The following is a 19,599-nucleotide window of genomic DNA, read 5'->3' on the forward strand; positions in this document are numbered from 1 at the left end:
GTGGCCCGCACACCTCAGGCCTCGCGGTGGGAGCTGCTGTTGTCCTGACAGAGTGCGGTAGCGTACTAGCCTAGTACTAGCGGACAAGCAGCGTACTAGCCTCCTCCCACCAGAGCCCCAGACCCGGCACCCCCCGCCCCTGGCAGGGAGCCCCAGGAGCCTAGTGTCGCCACAGGTCGCCTGTCAGAGCGGCCTGTGCCCCTGCAGGTTCCAGCACGAGGTACACACACTCGGCCGCAGGGTCCTGGCCGAGGCTTCACCCACATGCCGGTGCGGAAGGTCCAATAAAGGGACACAGAGTGAGACGAGTGGACGAGCGGGAGGAGAGGGCGGGCTGCCTCATGACCCACATCCAGTCCCGAAAGCCCGAACTGCATAGCAGGTTCATTCTCTTACCCTAGCTAGTTGGAGGACTTTCAGGGCAAACAGGGTAGGATTCTTCAGTTCAGTTTTGGGGTGTTTGTTTTTTGTGATAAAGCACACAGAAGAAGTTGTGTTGATCTTTAATTCCTCATGCAAAGAGGAAGTATTTGTTCCTAGCTTATTTTGTGTGTCTGATTCTCAGCTGGGTGGGTGAGGGTGGCGGTGTCCAGCCAGGACCTGGAGTGCTGTGGACACCCAGCCTGGACAGGCTGCTGCTGAGCCTCAGTGCCTGTGGTTACCATGCTGGCCCTCACGGCCCCAGGTGGGACATGTGCCGCCCTTATCAGGGAGCTGAAGCCCGCACTGTGCCCCCATCTTTCCTTCTGCACCGGAGCAGCCATTCCCAGGGCTCTGTCTGACCTCGGGAGTGCTGGGGAGCTTCTGCTCCAAGTCCCACACTCTCCCTCCGCAGTGAACCTCATGGCTGAGACCAGAGTGCTTCCTGTCTGGGGCTCAGTGTGTCCACCTGTCGGAGGGTTCCAACCCCTCTCTGGGGGAGTGCAGGGGAGGGGGGCACTCTGCGGAGTGCAGTCATCAGTGTCATGGTCATCTAATAGGATTCCTAATGCCCCGTACCTAGGAGGCTGTGGGTGCCCAGAGACACAGCATTGAAGGAACTGTGCAGGCAGAGCCTGTTGGGGCCACTCCCAGCCCCTCACTTACTGAGAAAGAATGGCCCAGAGTTACAGCTTAAGACAGTGGCTCTGAGGGTATCTGGCCCGCCTGCTGCTTGCTGCACGTCTTATGTGTTCTGACGAAGGGCTCAGGCTCCTGACCCTGGACACGCTCCCTCTCAGAGACGGGTCAGGCAGTGGACGTGGTTAACGTGCTGCTGGGCACCGTGTGTCTGCCTGGCACGCTGTCCTTCTGGGCGGACTCTGTCTTCTCCCATTGACCTGGTTGGTATGTCCTTGGAATGCCTACCTGGGGAGGCTTCAGGGTTGTAGGGGAAAGCTCTGTCCCTCCAGCTGCGTTGTTTGACAGAAGCCCGGGACACACATGGGCCTGGCTCAGTCTGCCTGCTCCAGCTGGTGGCCCTGCCTTGGTTGGGGCCCTTTCACTTAGCTCAGGCTGGGCAGGCCCTGGGTGCATGTGGCTCAGGGCTAGTGAGCTGCCCTGCAGGGGTCCAGCTCCTGCATTTCCTGCCAGTGGGGTCACTGCCCTCTTGGCCTCTGCAGGCAGCGTCAAGACCCGTGTCCCCACAGTATGCCCGTGGGAGGCTTCGCAGAGAGTGAAACCGCTTTTCCCAGGGCTCTCCGGGCGGCAAGCCTGCCCCGTGGCTGCTCTCTGGGCAGCTTCCGGGCACAGGGGCCGGCGCTCACCGCCGTGCACCCGCGGTGGGGCTGCCTCCGCCGGGGTGCACATTTGTATTCAGGCGTTGCCATGGGAGAAGCTCCGGTCTCGGTGCCGTGTTTTATGTCTCCAAATAATCCCATTGTAATAAACTTAATTCCTGCCCGAACATGCATACCAGCCTGTGCACCTGTCACAAAGTCAAATAATGTGACATCTCCTATTACATTATCACTCTTGATTAGAATCTCACTCCTAAACACCAGCCTGTGATTCTGTCTGCACTCCCTGCCACATTAATATCTTTTTATAATCATTATCAGATGACACCTCTGTCGTTCTGGAGAGGGGTAGCTGGGAGCAGCGATGACACCCAAATGAAGCCCAGCGGCTTTTAACACAGGCTCCCCTCCTTGGGAGCAGCGCACATAACTTTGAGCAGAAACCGAGCTGTATGTATTTAGAAATCAGTTGACAAAATCAAATTGCTCAGGCTCCAAGTGGCGTGTGCTGAATTGTCTCTCCTTTCCGAGGCTCTGCTCCCCAGTTGGCTCCCCGTACTTTAAGATGGGTCCCCTGAGTCATAGGAAGTGCTATGGAGCGGGGCTGTTTTGGGAAGTGGGCAGTTTCCCCGGGGGCTGCACTTGCTTGGCAGGCAGCCAGCCAGATCTGGGGGAGGGTGCCCCTGCCCGGCTTCCCCTTCACCCGCAGCCCCAGCCACCCGTGGGTGGTGGCTCAGCCCTGGGTTGCGGTGCGGGGGTCTCTGTGGCTGCTCCGGTCCAAGCCCGATGGCGGGCCAGGTGCCATGTGGTTCTCTGGGCTGCGGTGCCCCGTCAGTGGCGTGAACACCACCTCCCTGGAAAATGTGCGTCCTGCAGTTGCCGGCCCAGGGGCAGCCTGAACAGGTGCTGATCCGGGGGGTCTGGGGTTCAGACTCCAGCGCTGTGGGGGGAGGACCAGCTCCGTCACTCCGTGGCCCGGGCCTTGTTCTCACTGCCGCGGTGTCCAGAGCACGGGCTCAGTGTCGGCCTCCCAGGAGCTGTGCCCGGCTTTAGCTGGCCTCTGTGGAGCTCACTCATGCTTTGCAGGCATACTTTTAATCCTTGAAATAGTGTACCAGAGGGCTGTCGTCCCCAGATCTGGAGTTCTAAGAGATTGACATGGTGAGGGTCACACAGCAGATCCTGACCCCAGGGCAGTCCTGCTCCACACCCGAGCCCTTCTGCCCTCCACCACTGCCTCAGGAAGGCCCTCCCGGCCTCCCCAGTCAGAAGTGAGCCCCAGGATTCTGCAAGAAGAAATGGAGCCAGAGGGGATGTTACCAAATGTCTCTGTCGAGGGGCTTGACATTTCTTTTGTTGCTTGTGTCTAGTTGGGGTTTCTTTGAAAAGTTGGATTGTTTGTGGTGTTTTCTGAAGGAGGGAGGGAGGAAGAAGATGTTTGGGCTAATGCCTGAAAGACCACAGTTGTATGTGTCAGGTTCCACTTGTTCCCGCATGGAACTCAACCGAGTGATACTCTGTGAATGGGACTGGAACTTCTCTTCTACGCAATGGTTACTGGCACGTAATGTGTTCATTTTTATGCTTCAATTTTATAGTAACGGTGCTAATTGAATGTAAGAACATACGCTTCTGTGCGCTAGGCCCTCCGCCAGGGAATGCATACCTGAATCCGCCATAGCTGTGGCCCGTTGGCTGCTCATGGAAGTAGCTGGCCCCCAGATTCTGGAGGGGGAAAGAATAGAGCCATGGGGACTACTTTCAGGCCTGTCCCAGAGGTTTTTATGTTCCCATCTGTCTACCTTCCTGCCACCCACCCATCTGCCCATCCCTCTGTTCACCCACTCACCCATCTGTCCATCCCTCCATCTACCCACCCATTCACTCATCCACCCATCACCCATCTACTTACCTACCCATCCACTCATCCATCCACTTATCCATTCACCCACCCGTCCATCCACCCACCCACCCATCCTCCCCATCCATCTACTTATCCACCCATTCCTCCCTCTGTCCATCCACTCATCCACCCATCTACCTATCCATCCATCCTTCCGCTCCTCCATTCACCCACCTACTCATCCCTCCATCCACCCATTACCCATCTGCTCACCTACCCATCCACCCATCCCTCCACTCATCCATTCACGCACCCACCCACCTGTCCATCTGTCCGTCTGCCTATCCACATCCATCCACTTATCCATCCACCTGCCCATCCACCCCATCCATCCATCCACCTATCCTTGCACTCATCCGTTTACCCACCCACCCATCCCCCATCCGCATCCACTCTCCACCCACCCATCCCCCCACCCCTGCATCCACTCTCCACCCACCCATCCGGAACTCAGGATTTATTTGAACACATGCTTTGCTGCTCTTAGTTGAACACTGTGAAGTTTGAGCCCTGTGGGGCCTAGGCTGTCTGAGTCTTTGCCCTCAACGATCTCAGTTATGTGATGAAGGCTGTGGTTGAATCCTACATAGATCCAGAAGGTGGCTACCCTGTGGAGATGTTGTAAGGAACCACACAGCTTCCCAGAAGAATGTACTGGGGGAATAGTGTTCTGACCCAAGCCTTGGCCTCCAGGAGGACCTCTTTTCCTGGAAACCCTGGCTTTGCCTCCCCGGGGAGGGGCACTGTGCAGGTGGCCTAGACCACGAGCCACCTCTGTCCCTGCTCCCACCCACCACACCTGGCCAGCTTGAGCCGGGCAGTCTTGCCTCTGTCATTGAGGACCTCAGTGGAGCCCCTGCGGGGCAGGGAGAATCTACTCTATAAACAGCTCCGTGGACTGATGAAGACCTCCTTCAAGCCCTTATATTGCAGGTCTGGAGCACTTGGCAGTGAGCCTTGAGCATTCCTGAGACATTCCTGGAAGGTCAGTGTCCTAACAGCAGTCAGTGTGCAGCCAGTGCTCCTGGAATCGGGAGGTCAGAGCCCGGCTGCGCGGGCCAGTTAGTTTTGAACTGCTTCCAGGAATAAGCTTGCATTTTAAATATCGCCTTCAGTGGCTTGACACTGTACCCTGCCTGGGGGGCGATGGGGACCCCGTAACCACTGTATGGACAACAAGGGATTTGAGTAACAGCCCGGCTCGGGGTATGTGCAGTCCCTTCCCGGCTGTGCTGCCTGCTGTGTCCCTGTCCCCTCGGTACCCTGGGCTCTCTGACTGCTTGCAGAGACAGGCACAGACCCTTCCCACACACCCGGGTTAAGGATGTTAGGGGCTATCGCTGCCTTTGGCTTCCGTAGAGAGAGACCCCGCACCGCCCCCCTGCCCCCCAGCCTTCCTGAGCTGGGCCATCTCCTGGCCTTTTGTAGCTGCCAGCGTGTTGCACTGGGGCGCTGGAGGCCTTCCATGGAGCTGCACAGTGAAGTGGGCTGTAATGGGGCATTTGCATTCCCGGACCTCCTCTCTTAGAATGCGTCCGTTCATCCTAGAAGGTTCTTGATGTTCGGGTGGGGCCCTTGGCCCTTCTCCAGTGGTGTGAGGGCCTTTTTCTCATGCAGGCTTAGCATAAAGACAAAGAGGCATGAGGTGGCGGCTTCTCCTCTGCACCCAGAGCCCTCCAGCCCCGCCTTGCAGGCCCTGCTGAAGGCCTCAGGAAATGATTCCAGCCGGAGGGGCCCCAGGAAGACAGCCACAGGGACCAGGGAGCTGTGTGCCTCCGGCCGGCACTGATCCCATGCTCAGTGCACAGACCCGCCTGCCAGCCCCAGCACGTGCCCTGTTTGGTGTGCCCATGCTTGCTCTTGGGCACGAGGTTGGTGTGCGTAGCCCTGGGGAGGGGGCCCAGGTCCTGCAGGGGGACGGGGTGCCGGCCTGTGAATGTCCTGTCCTTATGAGATGTCTGTAGTGGCTGAGACCTGGTGTCTTGGAGTCGGGGAGACGGGAACGTTTGGTGCAGCCGAACCCCGGCTGTGCGGATGGTGATTTCAGCCAGAGCTACTGCGAGGAGGGTCACAGACTGGGGGAAGTCCACGTGCATGCCAGCCTTACTCCACAGCAGCACCCTGGGGCTGGCACTCTCGGGATGCCCTTTTACAGCTGGGGCAGGCCAGGCACCAAGGCCGTTCCTGGTGGTGAGGGGCGGAGCTGGCCCAGGGCCCCGTCGTGAGTGCCCTGCTGAAACGCTGCCCTGCCCGGCAGGCTGGTGAGTACTGTCTCTCACGCCCCCGGGGATGGCTGGGAGCTCGTGGGGGCGCTGATCCTGGAATGTCAGGGAGGCGGGAGGGCAACTGCTCTGTGCTCTGAGGACCTCTCTGCCAGCCCACAGTCCTGCTCGTTGCAGGGGGTGTGACAATTACAAAAGCCCAGCTTGTTTCCAGATGCCCCCCGAGAGTTGGTACCCCTGGTGTGAGTGTTGATTTCGGGTGAAAGATGGTATGGTCCCTTCAGTCCCCCCGAAGCAGGCTGTCAAGAGCGTGGCCACAGGAAGAGATGAAAGAATGCCCAGCGAGGCTTGGGAAAATCCAATAGGCCTGTGTTAGGCAATTAACAAAAATCTTGTTTTTCTGGAAATTGTTGATGTTTGTGCTGTTTGCCAGCTTTAAAAATACTGTAAATAGTTCTGATTTCTCTTCCTGTGTTACCATCTACTTTCACTCCTAATTTTGTATTTGTATTTTATCTTCATTTTCTTTCTTAAGAAGTGCTTCCCCCTCATTTTTCAGTCATCGTGGCCTAATGAGGGTCCACATCTGCCCAGGTGATGCTCTCTGAGGCAGAGAGAACCTTCTAGCAGAGGCCTGCGGAAACTCTCGGGTCAACTGCTGTCTCCAGCCAGCAGGTGATTCGTGTCCATCCCTCGTCTTGTCACCTGGGGGTGGGTCACACTGCACCGGGGGGACCTCTCAGGGGCTGTGGGAGGGCTGATGGTAATGGATGTGTCCGGGAGTGTCACCACCCTGAACGACACACCTGTGACCTGATGGGAACAGCCTTTAACTGGCTTTTGTGACATGAAGCTCAAAGTGTGGGAGCCCATGGAGGTGTATTCCAGGCCTCGTTGTACCTGTTTGATGGCCTTGCGGGCGACCTCCACTTAGCTCTCTCAGATGCTTTTCAGAAAGTTCTCAAAGTAAGACCTTAATTATTAGATTTTCAGCACAATGCCAGGGCATTTATCCCTGCACTGGGCCACATTGTTAAATCTTCAGAAGGAGAGGCTGTGCCACATACACAGAGTGCCCGGCCCGGGTGCTCAGGCCTGGCTGGTTGCAGGGGCCTTCTGCAGGTGGGCGGGTCTGCTCTGCTGCCCAGAGTGGGGGACGCTTCCATTGGCTGCTTTGTGGGGGGGCTCATTCATTCAGCAAGGGGCTGGGCAGGGGAGGGGTATAGAGGTGAGGTCAGGTAGCCTTGCCTCCTGGGGGCTCACAGGCGGGGAGCAAGGGCAGAGCTGGCACGGACATCACAGGAGCCCCCTGCAGATGAGAGTGCTGCTGTGTGCCCGGTGCCGTCAAGGAGGAGGGTGACAAGAGGAATGACGCTGGAGCTGAGAAGCTCTGTGAGGTCAGGGCACTTGGGCTTTTAGACATTGATTCTTTTGGGGATGTGATGGCTCCTGTGGGAGTTTCCAGGAGTTTGGTGAGGCTTGTAATATGGACCCTCAGTGATCACAGTCTTCAAGTTCAAGGACATTGTGAACTGTTTGGCCCAGCCCCTTCCCTGTCCACTGCATAGTGCAGATCTCCTTCCCAGCCTCCGTGAACCCCTTTGGGGGGGTGGTGCCTGTCTCCCTGGGCTGCACACAGCAGACACCCTACGTTTGTACTGCTCTTCCCACCGCCTGCCTCTTCCTCAGAGGTGGTGAGGGCAGGTTTGTGCACAAGAGCAGAGAGAAGTGGCCTCCTCCGGTCTGCTGGGCGCTGAGCCGTGTGGCCCCAACCCACGACCAACCCTGACTGAGCACCGTGGCGCCCGAGAGCGTGGCCTGGTCCTGCTGACTTTGTGGAGAGTGTAGTCTGCTGGCTTTGTCAGGTGCTGCCTCTATCATGACCGTGAAAAGCCACTGTACCTCTCTGTTCAGGCTTCTCACCTGTGAAATGGGTATGTTTCTCTAAGGTTGTTGGATTAAGTGAGAAAACGGTGGGGGCCACCGAGCAGGCACTCTGTAGACCCCCTGAGATCAGCATCGGCAGAGGTGGCGAGGTGGCATGGGTGGTGCGCACATCGCCCGGTCCTGGCTGCGCGGGACACGGAAGGACTGGAGGGGTCGTCCAGGCCTCTCTGGGTTGTCCTCACTGGGTCCCTGTGGCCCCAGGCTGGGAGTGGAGTCTGCTGCTCAGCTGCAGATGGGAGAGGAGGAGCGGCCAGCAGTCAGAACTGCGCTCACCTCATAATTTCTAAAGTCGATAAACATCCAGCAAGTTTTCTGGGTATCGGCAAACCGGTTCCAGAGTGCCTGCGGAGCACAAGACCCAGAAGAGCCAACACAGTTGGAGGACGGATGCTCCCGGGCATCAGGACCTCCTGCAGGACGGGTGGTGTTGCAGGAAGAAGAGACAAATAGATAGCAGAACAGAAGCGAGAGCACGGAGATAGACCCGCTGACCTTGACAAAGGAGCAGAGACACACGACGAAGCCGGGACAGGCTCTCCAGCAAAGGGCGCTGGGACACCTGGGCATCCCGTCCGAAACCGCGAATCCAGGCAGACCTTAGGGCCTTCACGAAAATCAGCTCAAAACGGGCCATAGACCTACGTGTCAAATGTGAAACTTTACGTAAAACCCCTCGAAGTAGATCACGGAGGAGAAAACCTAGGTGACCTTGGGTTTGGTGATGACATTTTAGACACAAAGCCAAAGGCCGGTCCGTGAGGGAACGAATGGACAAGCCGGATGCATTACACCTAGAAACTTCCGCTCTGTGGAAGACACGATCTCGAGAGTGAGAAGACAAGTCGCAGACCGGGAGAAAACCATCGCAAAACCTCTCTGCCTAAGGCCCGCTGTCCTAGGTACACGAGGACTCTTAACGACTCTGTGATAAGAAAGCCAACAACCCCATTAAAAATGGGCAAAGGATCTGTACAGACACCTTATTAAAGACGTGTACACGTGGCAAGAAGACCCATGACAAGATGCCCCACGTCGTGTGTCATCAGGGAAATGCAGAGTCAAACAGCGAGATGCACAGCCATGAGAAAGGCTAACGTCTGGAACGCCCACAGCACCCAGTGTCGGCGAGGACGCGTGACAGCCAGAACGTGCACCCATGGCTGGTGGGCCCACAGAAGGGTGCAGCCGCTGTGGGGCCGGGGGCTTCTTTCAAAGGTAGACGTACTCTTAACCGTCTGACCCAACACTTGCTGTCCGTGGTCTTGACCCAACGGAGTAGAAAATTGATGTCCACACAGAAACCTACAGGTGAGTGTTCATTCATAATTTTCCAAACCTTGGAGCCCAGCGAGATGGCCTTCTGGAGGTGATGGATAAACGAGCCGTGGTCCGTCCCGACAGCGGGGTAGTGTTCAGCCCTAGAAAGCAGGGAGCTACCAAGCCCTGAAGACAGATGAGGAACCTTAATGCACATCGGTCAGGGAAAGAGGCCAGTGGGAAAGGCCACATGCTGTAAGACTCCAGCTCTGTGACATCTGAGAGAGGCGAAGCGAGCTGACAGTGAAGGGACCCATGGGCGCAGGGGGGAGGGGCAGGGAAGGATGAGCAGACGGAGCCCAGAGGTGTTCAGGGCAGTGAAACTTCTCTGTCTGGGGTTACAGTGGTGGCCACTCATCATCACACATCTGTCCAAGCCCAGAGAGGGTCCTGAGGTCAGACCGCGGACTCTGGGGGATTGTGACATGTCGATTCAGCTTCACCGGTCATAACAGACGCTCTGTCTGCCGGGGGAGTAGAGGGTAAGTGGGCACCCTCCGTACTTTCTGCTCAGTTTTACTGTGAACCCAAAAGTGCTCTTAAAGTATTTTTTTTAAGTAGATAAATGTGGCCCAGGACTCACCCTGCACTCCGGTCTCTCATCCGTGAGCATACCCAGCTTCGTGTGCAGTGTGTCCAGTGGGCACCGGAGCCTTCTCTGTTCACTTCAGTCGGGGGTGGGTGTCTGCCAGGGCTCCCTGTGCCTCGGTCCCCCTGCACCTGCGGTACTGGCGCCTCCTTGCTCCTTGGCCTGCCCATTGGTGGCTCCCGTATGTACTCAGCTGTGCTGCTGACCTCCAGGTCCCTAGTCCAGCGCCCCAGCCTCCGCCAGCCTTGCAGCCTCCTTGCCTCCCTCGCCTGAGGGGGCCCTTCCCTCCTAGATCACTGAGTCACCCCCCAGCCAGCTTAGGGTGCTGTGTGCCTTCTGCACAGCCCCTGAATCCACGTGGGTCCAGGACACAGGAGACCCATTGGTGGGAGGACTTCGGTGACAGTGGTGGCTATGTGACATATGTCAGGGATTACACGGTCGCTGCAGAGTCCCTCCCCTTCTGTCATCTTCTGTTAGACCTGCTATGCCCGGTGAGGCAGATAACCTGTCCTCCCCAATTTCATGCTGCAGGAAATGGGGCCCAGGATGGAGGACCCCCCCCCAGGGTAACACTGTGTAGAGGCATCCCCAGGGGTCGACCCAGGACCGGCTTGCCGGGTGCACACCGTGGGGGTCGGTGCACGTCCCACAGCCTCGGTCAGGATAGTGCAGTCGGGCGGATGATGCCGGTTTCTTTCACACTGATTCCTCACCTGGAGCCAGTTTTGGGGATCTGCAGCCTCACGGTGCTGTCACCTGAACCCGTTCTGTGACGTGTGCTGTGCTCACGCGCTGGTGGCTCCTGGCACATGGTCCGTGGCTCCCGGCAGGAGGCGGGTCAGCAGCCCCCGGTGTGCGCCAGCCCAAGAGCCGGCCTTGGTGGACCTGGGCCGCACCTCGCGGCCTCCCTCCTGGCCTCCCAGACCGCGGGGAAGTCAGTGTGAGAACATGCCCCTGAACAGGTGGGGGAACTTCACAGCTTTTATGAAGCATTTCAAGGAAAATACTGTTTTGTCAGTGAGCCTGTGAAATCCGCTATGCTGAGTCGTCCCTCCTGTTCCGATGCGGCCTTGGGCAGCGCGGGGCGCCGCTGTGGGTGTGCGGGGGCCCTGGCTGGAGGCCCTGCTCCCTGATGGGGCGGACGCCTGTGTCTCAGCTGTAGCCTGGGGGTGAGGACGTAGCAGGGGCACCTTCGCGTTGCTCCCAGTTACGCGCGGGCTGGGGGGTGGGGGGCATAAGGGGAGGGCAGAGCCAGTGCAGTGGGGGACGCTCAGTTGGAGATGCCTTTAGACAGCACGTGGAGGCCAGGGGCACACAGGTGCACAGGCAACCATCAGACACACAGGGCCAGAGTTCAGGGGTGTCATGGTGGGGTCAGAGACGACCACTGACCTTGGCCCCAGAGGACATGCCCTGGGGAGGGCTGCAGGGGCAGAGAAGGCCAGGCAGAGAGAGGTGACACCAAGGAGACTGGAAGGGTGGCCAGGCAATTGGAGGGGGGCTTCAGGCAAGGTGGGGCTGGGCCGGGGGTGGGGGCTTTAGGAAGTGGGGTGGATCAACAGGGAGGACTGACCCTGGGAAGCCATTGGAGCTGGTGGGCAGGACCAGGGTGCGAGCTCTGGAGGGGCTGCCCTGTTCCCCCCACGCCTTGGTCTCCAGCTGCTGCTGGCCTGTGTGGACAGCCCCCCCAGAGCAGTGGGGTGGGTTCAGCCTGCAGCCTGCTGGATGGAAGGGGCCATGCTGCTCAGACTCTGGTCCCCAGCCCTCTGGCCCGCAGCAGCCATGAGCCCTCCCTTCCTGTGCCCCCACTGTCTCTCCCGAGCTTTTGCCCAGGTAGCACCGGGCACTGCCTCCAGCCTCCTGCACCTCCGTGAAAGTGCCCTCCCTGTCACTTTGTAGCTGGACGCGTGGGACGGGGCCTCCCTCCTGTATGTGGGCGTCCTTCCCGACCCAGCCCTTCTTGAGGACACCTCGGTGGACAGCGTCTCGCCATGCCCCGTCTGTGATTGGCTGCCTGGCCCCACGTCCCGCAAAGCAGAAGGGTCTTCACGGGAGGAAGCCGGCTCTAATTGCCGTGCCAGGATTTAGAATACTCTCTGTGTGCTGATGAGACGTCCCTCAGCGTGTGCAGAGACATGAAGCGGAACGGCTAGCTGACTCACGCCAAGCCCGTGTTTTTAGGACCCAAAGGTGTTTTTCTGTTTAGCATTCCTCTTTTGGAAAAGAAATACGAAATTAATTACAAGGAGAGTGTACCTCGCCGAGCCCTCAGAGGCCCTCGGATCACTCTATCACAGTGTCACCTTCCATTCTCCACCTTCGGAGCACTGTTGCCTGTGGGTTGGCTGGCCTGGCCGCTGGCTGTCCGTCCCAGCCGACTGTCAGCAGCCTTCTATTTTTAGCCGTGGTTTGTTCCAGAACTTGACAAGATTTTCAAACTAATAACTGGATTGTCAAAGAAATCAGCAGTCGTCGGATGGTCTGGGAGGGAGCGCAGAGGGGGAAGCAGCCTCAGATGGCTGGACGCCAGGAGCTGTCCAGCACTTGCCCCTCCCGGAGGGCGTGAGGGCCAGCGTGCCTCCCCGGGACCATGCGGACACCACAGCGGAGCCGCTGCACTGGAGCGAGCAGGGAGTCTCCCTTCTTGGGCTGGGTCAGCGTCTGTGGGGGACGCAGGAGTGGACTTGGTGGGTCAGACGCCATCCCCGGGTGAAGCGTCTGCTGGGCCAGGTAGGCCGCACGCTGGTGGAGTTCTGACAGGAGCGGACACGAGAGAACTGCGCAGGAGAGGGGCAACTCCATCCCAGACAGGGTGGCCAGACGCGGCCCAACTTGCATGCTCACTCTGCCGGCCCCGCCCTGTCCCCTTCCCCCACCCCGGGGGTGCCCGCGAAGCCCTGCCAGGAGCTTCTGAAATCTGTTAGAATTCTCCCGGAGCCGACAGCGCTGCTAACAGATAGCTCAGACCCTTCTGGTATAATTTAATCTTGGCTACTTTTTTATTTTCCATTTTACACGTGTACTTACCAAGAGCAGGTATTTTATGTTGAATGTGGATTCAAACCCCAGCAGCTCCTGTGCAGCCAGGAATACAAATGACCTGTCTGTCTGCCGGCTGTAGGGGCCATGGCTTTGGGTTGGGACCATGACCCTTGACCCCGCCCCGCATGGTGCATGGAAACTGGTCTGGGTGGGCCAATGGACCGATAGTCGAGGTGCTGCCCGCGGGCTGGCCGGAGCGGAGCGGCCCCCAGCACTGTGCTCGCGGAGGGTGTGTGTTAGCCCCGGGAGGCTGCACACGCTGTTCCAGCTTCAGCTGGGACTAGCATGGTGGCTAGCACCCGCATGCCAGGCATCAGGCCATGTGTGCGTGCGCCGTCTCCTCCGTCCTCAGCACAGCCCTGTAGGTGCCACTCCTGTCGCCGCCGAGGGGTGTCGGTAGCGCGCGGGGCCCCAGGTGTGGGTGGGGTTATGCTGAAGCCACGGGCGCCTTCCTGCAGCACCTGCTCTGCCTCCAGCTCAGCTCCGAGCCATCGGCCCTCTGACCCTCCCAGGCCGGAGGCAGCCGCTGTCACGGTCCCTGTCTCATAGATGAGGCCCTCAGCTCCCGGGGGCTGGCCGCCTGTGCTGTGGCCTCACCCATCCGGGCCCTGGCGCTGGGTGTCCCGCCTGCCAGCGCCTCGGTCTCCTCCCCTGAAAGGCAGGCTGGGAGGTGCCGGAGGCCCACCCACCAGGAGCCCCGCACTGCTGCCCTGCGCCCCCGACCCCCAGGCGGCACTGGGGGCCTGCCCTGCAGACGGCCGCGCGCCTGAGCCATTAGGTTTTCTAGCCGGGCTGCACAAATCGAACGTCAGAATGTGGACGGAAAAGTGAATTAAACCAATTAGCCCTGCTACCTGACTTGTGTGTCACCGAGTGACTCCTGTTTCTTCCTTCTTGGTTAAGGGGAGAACATAATAAAAGTCGGCAAATGGGCCCTTTAGCCCCGTCATGATTAATTTACTCATCTCTGCGAGTTGGCACATGGGGGAGCAGGCATTGGGCTCTGCCACTGGGCGCTCCTGCCCTTCCTGCCGCCTGTGGGAGCCTTCCGGTATGTTCTGTCTGCCAGAGGGTCCCGAGCAGGGAGGCCCTGGTGTGCACCGTCTGCCACCAGGCCGCCCAGGTGGGAGCAGCGCCCTCTAATGCAGTGTCACCCCTGCCACGTGGAAGCCTCACGGAAGTAGAAAAAATCCAGGTGAGATGAACGAATATTGTATTTAACCCAGAAATCCGAAATACTGCCTTTCAACCTGTAATCTGGGGTTCACCCTCCCTGTGACACACCCTGTGGGAGCTCTGTGGTGGTCAGGCACATGGGAGGCCCGGCCATGACTCTGCTCAGGACCACATGTAATCTGCTTTGTGGTCAGCGACCTGTCGCCAGATACACACCTCTGCTCACGCTGGCACAGGCGCGCCTGCAGCCTGGGCCGCCGGGGCCAGAGCTGCTGGCTTGTGCTGCGTTGTGCCCACGGTGCGCGGCCACGGCCGTCACCCAGCCACGGCTCGGTGCGTGGTCACGAGCCAACAGATAGATGGACGTATGAGGTCAGGAGCGTTTGCCCTCCCTGGGTTCTCATCTCTACCTCTGTCTCCCTCTCACCCTGCCTGCGGTGCTGGCCACACCACCTCCTGTCCTCTGCAGACAGACCTACTTCCGGTCGCCCAGGGGAGTGCCAGACACCTTCCCTGGGACGGAGGTGTGCTCTTGGGCCTGGAGCCCGGGGCCCGGGGCCTGCATGGTGAGGTTAGAGAGGCCGTGAGGCTCGCACAGCAGCAACCAGTGGTCCGGTGTGACCCCAGATGCAGCCGTGTGATGCTGCTTGGCGGTGGGTGCTCCTGGCACAGAGGCAGAATGATGGCGGGGCCTTTCCTTTGACTCTTCTTGCAGCTCACGCGCCGTCAGACTTTTGGGAGTATTTTGAGTTAAATACGGTTCATTTTGTGTCTGACATTAGAACTTGAAGATCCGGGCCAAAGAGGCTAAGAAGCAGCGTCCTCTTGGGTTCGCCGGCAGCCTTGGTGCCGCCGCAGGGTCTCAAGCACTCGCTGGGTGGGGGCCCCCGTCCACACCTGTGGGTTCACACCCCGTACCTGCAGCAGGCCGTCATGCCCCTCTGGGCAGACTGTCCACTAGGAGCTTGATTTCTTATTGAGCTTGTCTGTGCAGCTGTCTGTGTCCCATGGGTGATCATTTATTCATCAGAAATGATGCTTCTGCCACTGCGACGGTCGCTTTGGCCACTGACAGTAGCTGTGATAACAATGACTGAATCCTAGTCATGATGGAGTAGCAGTGACTGGGGACGAGCAGCAGTGGGGCACGTGCACTTTGCACATGGTGACAACTCAGTGAGGGAGGGACAGTCTTGTCTCCGTTTACAGATGAGGAAACTGAGGTACGGCACTAGGAGGCTTGCCCAGGGTCCCCTGACCAACCGAGGCAGGACTGGGATTTGAGCCCTGGGGGTTTAGCAGCATTTAAAAGTCTGCAGACTGCTGACTCTCTGGGCTGCCGAGCAGACTCGTCACTGACCGCCACCACGTGCCGGACGTTTTGCTGCAGGGACGCAGGGATGCGCGGCCTGTAGATGTCACAGAGGGAACAGATCACCCCGTGACAGAGGGCCGTGTGGCCGCGGTGGCAGTGGGGTGGGGCTTGGACCCAGGTCCTCTGATGGCTGTGCTGTGGCTCGCTGCTCCCCCCCGCCCCAACTGCTGCCCATGCTCCCAGGAGCCTCTGCAAGGGGCCAACCAGACAGACAGCTCGGCTTGTGGGAGGGGACCCCTGCCCACTGCACCGGAGCCCAAGGATACTGGTGTGTCCTCACTTCGTCCTCGTGGGAGGGTGCACATGCACAGAGACAATCCTGCTTCGTACGTGCCGGCGTCCTTCATCTGAATGGAAAAATACAGCCCTTTCGGTGAGAAGCATCCACAGCCAAAACACTGTTTGATCTTTAACATTAGAAGGCTTTTCTTGGAACCGACCCAGAGGCAAGAGTCTGCAGCCGCAGTTTTCCATCTAGAAGATGTCCAGCACGGCAGTGTTCGTGGTGAGCTGCTGACCTTCACGCCAAGCCCACTGTGCCTCCCTGGGGGACGGCCTGCTCAGAGGGAGGACTGCCTCCCACCTACACTCTCGGGATGGACTGTCCGCGTGCTGAGTGCAGTCCAAGCCGCGCATCGTTCCGAGAGACGGGACAGCATGTCCTGCCTGTCCCTGCGACATGGGCTTCGGCGCGGGTGCCGGCAGCTTCCCGGAGCTCCCCGGAGGATGTGTATGGGGCTCGGAGCTGCAGGCCTCCAGCCGTGCAGGCGGGGCGGGTCCTACTGCTTACGGTCGTCACGACAGTTCGTGTCACCGTGGACAGTGTGGTCATGGACCGGTGGTGAGCGGCAGGTGTGGGAACCAGACGCACTCTTGCTGCGGCTCTGCCGACATGGAGCAGGGTGGGAAGAGCGTTGCAGGGACCCGATTCGTCTGACTTCTTACGCCAGTGTCCTGGGCAGACCATCCTCTACTTTCTATGCCTGCTGACGGGGCAGAGTGCTGCTTGTGCACCTCAGTATCCCTCTGGGTTTGCGGGACTGGGCTGTGGATGGGGCCCCGACTCGGCCCCTCTGCCCCCCCGTTGCTCTGCAGGCAGACCCGTCCCTGGGAGGGGCGGACCCCCTGTGATGGGATGCGGTGACAGCTTCATGAGTGATGGCCCTCTGCACCATGAGGTGGGCAATGCAAAACAGCTCACGGCTAATCGCCGGGCCGTGGTTCCCACATCGGAGACGCCTCTGCCCAGTGCATAAATAAGACAGCCCCTTTTAAAAAAGAAATCTGTATTTAAGGATGCGTTTGGCTGTGTTCTTTGCCTCCTGTAAAGGTCACCCGGATAGATTTTTCCTTCTTTAGCATTGCAGGCTGTGAAGCGCTGGGCATTTCTATTCTCCCTCCATCCAGTGAACCTGGGGGACTAAATTAGATTCTGAAATTGAGTGTGCAGGGGAGTCGGTGAGTTACCGTAATGGGAGGGTATTGCTTCTCACCTTGCAAGTAGCGAGGTCATGATAATATGAAGCGAAGTGGATTAAAAATAAAACCAAAGGTATTTATTTACGACCTGCTCAGAATTGGATTGGCGTCCGTGTAAGTTGCATCTAATGGTGAAAGACAGCAGATTGATGTTGATCTGTCCCTGGGGACATTCTGCCAGTGAAATTTGCTCCGCGAATTCAATTTAAAGGCCCCCAGAAAGTATCCAAAATGCAAAAGGAAATGGGGTTGAGGAAGGGAATAAAGCAGCCGTGGTGAGCGACAGCGGAGAACAGTCCCGGTGTGCGTCTCGGGGTGGGGGAGGCTCTGCACGGCTCAGGGACCCGAGGCACTGCGTCGCTCCACACGGGGCCCTGGCCGCCCCTGCTGGGAACTGGGACCCCATTCTGCAGATGAGGAGCCTGAGGCTGCGAGGCGGTCGGTGGCTGGCCCGGCTCTGCAGCCAGATGGCAGTGCAGCTGGGGTCTGAGCCCAGACCTGCGGCAGAGTCCCTGGCCCACATGCTCCCTGTAGCTCTGCAGGACGGCGCAGCCACCCCAACCTCCAGATCAAGGGTGTGGGGCTTGGAGAGGAGGGTCTGTTGAGGGCCGGACTGGGATGTGAATGTGTCACCTGCCCCCCTCGGCAACCCCTGCTCGTGTCCCCCCCATCCCAGCCTTGCAGGGACAGGAGGCTCGGTGGATGATGGCGCCTGTGAGAGTCTCCCCAGTCTGCCCCTTTCCAGGCAGGCCGGGTGGGGCAGCCCCAGTCCGATGCCCTGCCTATCACCTGTCCCCTGCTGGGACCCTCGGAGGGGCAGCTCTGGTACCCTGAAACCCCAGCCACTCTTCAGGCTTACTCAGATTGGGTTCTGGGTGGGATGGGCAGGCGGTGGGGAAGGCCCTGGGAGCCCAGTTCTCCAGAACCAGAGCCAGCCGGGCTATCTGTTCAGTGTTGGCATGGTCCCCATGTGTCCTCCTCTGAGACTCCTAGCCCAGGAAGCCAGCCTGGCCACACAGTCCTCCCCTCTCCTGCCGAAGCCCTCTGAGTGCTGGGGCCTGTGCTCCCCGAAACCCACCCCACCCTTGGTGGTGCTGCTGCTTGCTCTGGACGAGGGCCATGGTCCCTTAGAAGAGCTGGTCAGTGTGCAGGGCTGCGTCTCAGGCATCACTGTGGCCCTGGTCATGTTTTTCCTTTCCAGCACTTTTTTCAGTATCCCTCTCTCTGGTTTCTAAACCCTGAGCTCTCAAGACAGTTCCTGTGTCCTGTGGGGGGCGAGCTTGGTGCCCAGCCCAGTGAGTTGACACGTGGCCCACCGTGGGTCTGGGTGGGCTGGGGTCAGCTGAGGGTCTCCAGCCTGGTCTTCCCTGGAAACACTGAGTGTGGAGTGTGGGGCAGTGACGGGCTGCCTGGCATGTCCCTGCCCCCCCAGCATGTGCCCACCTGGCGCGTGCCTGCGCCCAGTGCACCCGGTGTCCCTGCTGAAGGAGCTGGTGCCAGAAGAGTGTCACCAGGTGCACCGAATCTGTGTCTGAGGCCGGCCCGGGCCGGGCTGGTTGGGGCGCTCTCCTGGTGGATCCCACAGAGCCCCGGGGTGAGCGGGAGGCAGACGAGCAGAGGCTCTTGGGCTGCGGCTGTGCGCCTGCAGCCAGGCCCCACCGGACCAGTGCCTGGTCCCTCCCTGGAGCCCCCGGCAGCCGGTCCGGTGAGGTCGTGGTGTGGGCGGCACTGCCTCAGCCTCCCGGCAGCATCGCCCGGAAGTGTGCAGAGCCCTTGCGAGGGGCTTCCTCCTGGCTGCGGGGCTCGGGGCCTTTCGGGGTACAGAGGGGAGGGGACACAATTCATGGGATCCGGAGGCTGCAGAGCCCCCTCTGGCTCACCCCCACTGCTGGCCAGTCCCCACCACGGGGAGCCCCTGGTCTGCAGTCCCCTGCCCCGCGGCTGGTCACCTGCTCTGACCTGGGCTTGTCTCTCTTCCCCCAGGAGCTGCTGCTCTTCCTTCAGAACCTGCCCACAGCCCACTGGGGCAATGAAGACATCAGCCTGCTGCTGGCTGAGGCCTACCGCCTGAAGTTTGCCTTCGCGGATGCGCCCAATCACTACAAGAAATGAGTGGGGACTGCGCAGCAGGCCTCACCCTGCCCCGGGGCCGCGCCCCCACCCCACCAGGGGCTGCAGGTGTGGCCGAGGAGAGGCCCTGCTGCCGCAGCCCTGCCCTCCGGGGAGCTGGCCAGGACCTGGCGTCAGACGAGGGCCCGGGCCTGGCTGGGGGGTGGGGGGCGCCTGTGTTTCCTAAGATACCAAAGAGAGCCAGGGGAGGGTCTTGGCCCTTCAGGGGGCCAGGGGTGGGTGGCCGTCTCCCTGCCCTGTCCCTGGAGGGTCCTTGCCAAATGTCCGCCTCCCGGAGCCCCCAGGGCACAGCAGCCAGAGAGCCAGACCCTCTGGGAGAGGCCTTCGGTCCAGTGCCAGGGGCAGAAGGAGGCGGTAGTCATCTCATACCTGCTTTGAAATGCAAAAATCCTACTTTGTTGTGTGAAAGAGAATAAAACATAGACAGAATAAGAAGTGCAGTGTTGCCCTCACCTGCGAAGTCTCCGTCCCCACAGGGCTTCTCGAGGTTGGCCTTACTCCTGTAACTGTCCGTCCCTCGGGCTTTAGTGTGTCCCTTCTCTCTTGCTCTAAACGGGACTGGAGACCGCTCTGTGCGTTGGCCGCGCGGCTGTCAAGCTCTGTCCACAGCAGGCTGGGAGCAGGGCGAGGAGCAGAATGGCCCTGCTTTGCATCTCCAGCCTCTTGAAAGAGAGGACTCAGCCCCCGCTGGCCCGCGT

General features: G+C 59.5%; 1 protein-coding gene across 1 annotated transcript in view; it reads left to right on the forward strand.

The window, feature by feature from the left end:
* TBC1D22A (TBC1 domain family member 22A) overlaps window positions 1-19,336 on the forward strand; it is a 312,609-nt gene extending 293,273 nt beyond the window's left edge. The window contains 1 exon segment of the mRNA XM_034644032.1: window positions 18,755-19,336. Within this exon segment, the coding sequence (XP_034499923.1) occupies window positions 18,755-18,883 (129 nt within the window). The 3' untranslated portion in view covers window positions 18,884-19,336.
* The last annotated feature ends 263 nt before the right edge of the window (window positions 19,337-19,599 follow it).

Source organism: Ailuropoda melanoleuca, chromosome 15, assembly GCF_002007445.2.
Source record: "Ailuropoda melanoleuca isolate Jingjing chromosome 15, ASM200744v2, whole genome shotgun sequence".
Classification (NCBI taxonomy): Eukaryota; Metazoa; Chordata; class Mammalia; order Carnivora; family Ursidae; genus Ailuropoda; species Ailuropoda melanoleuca.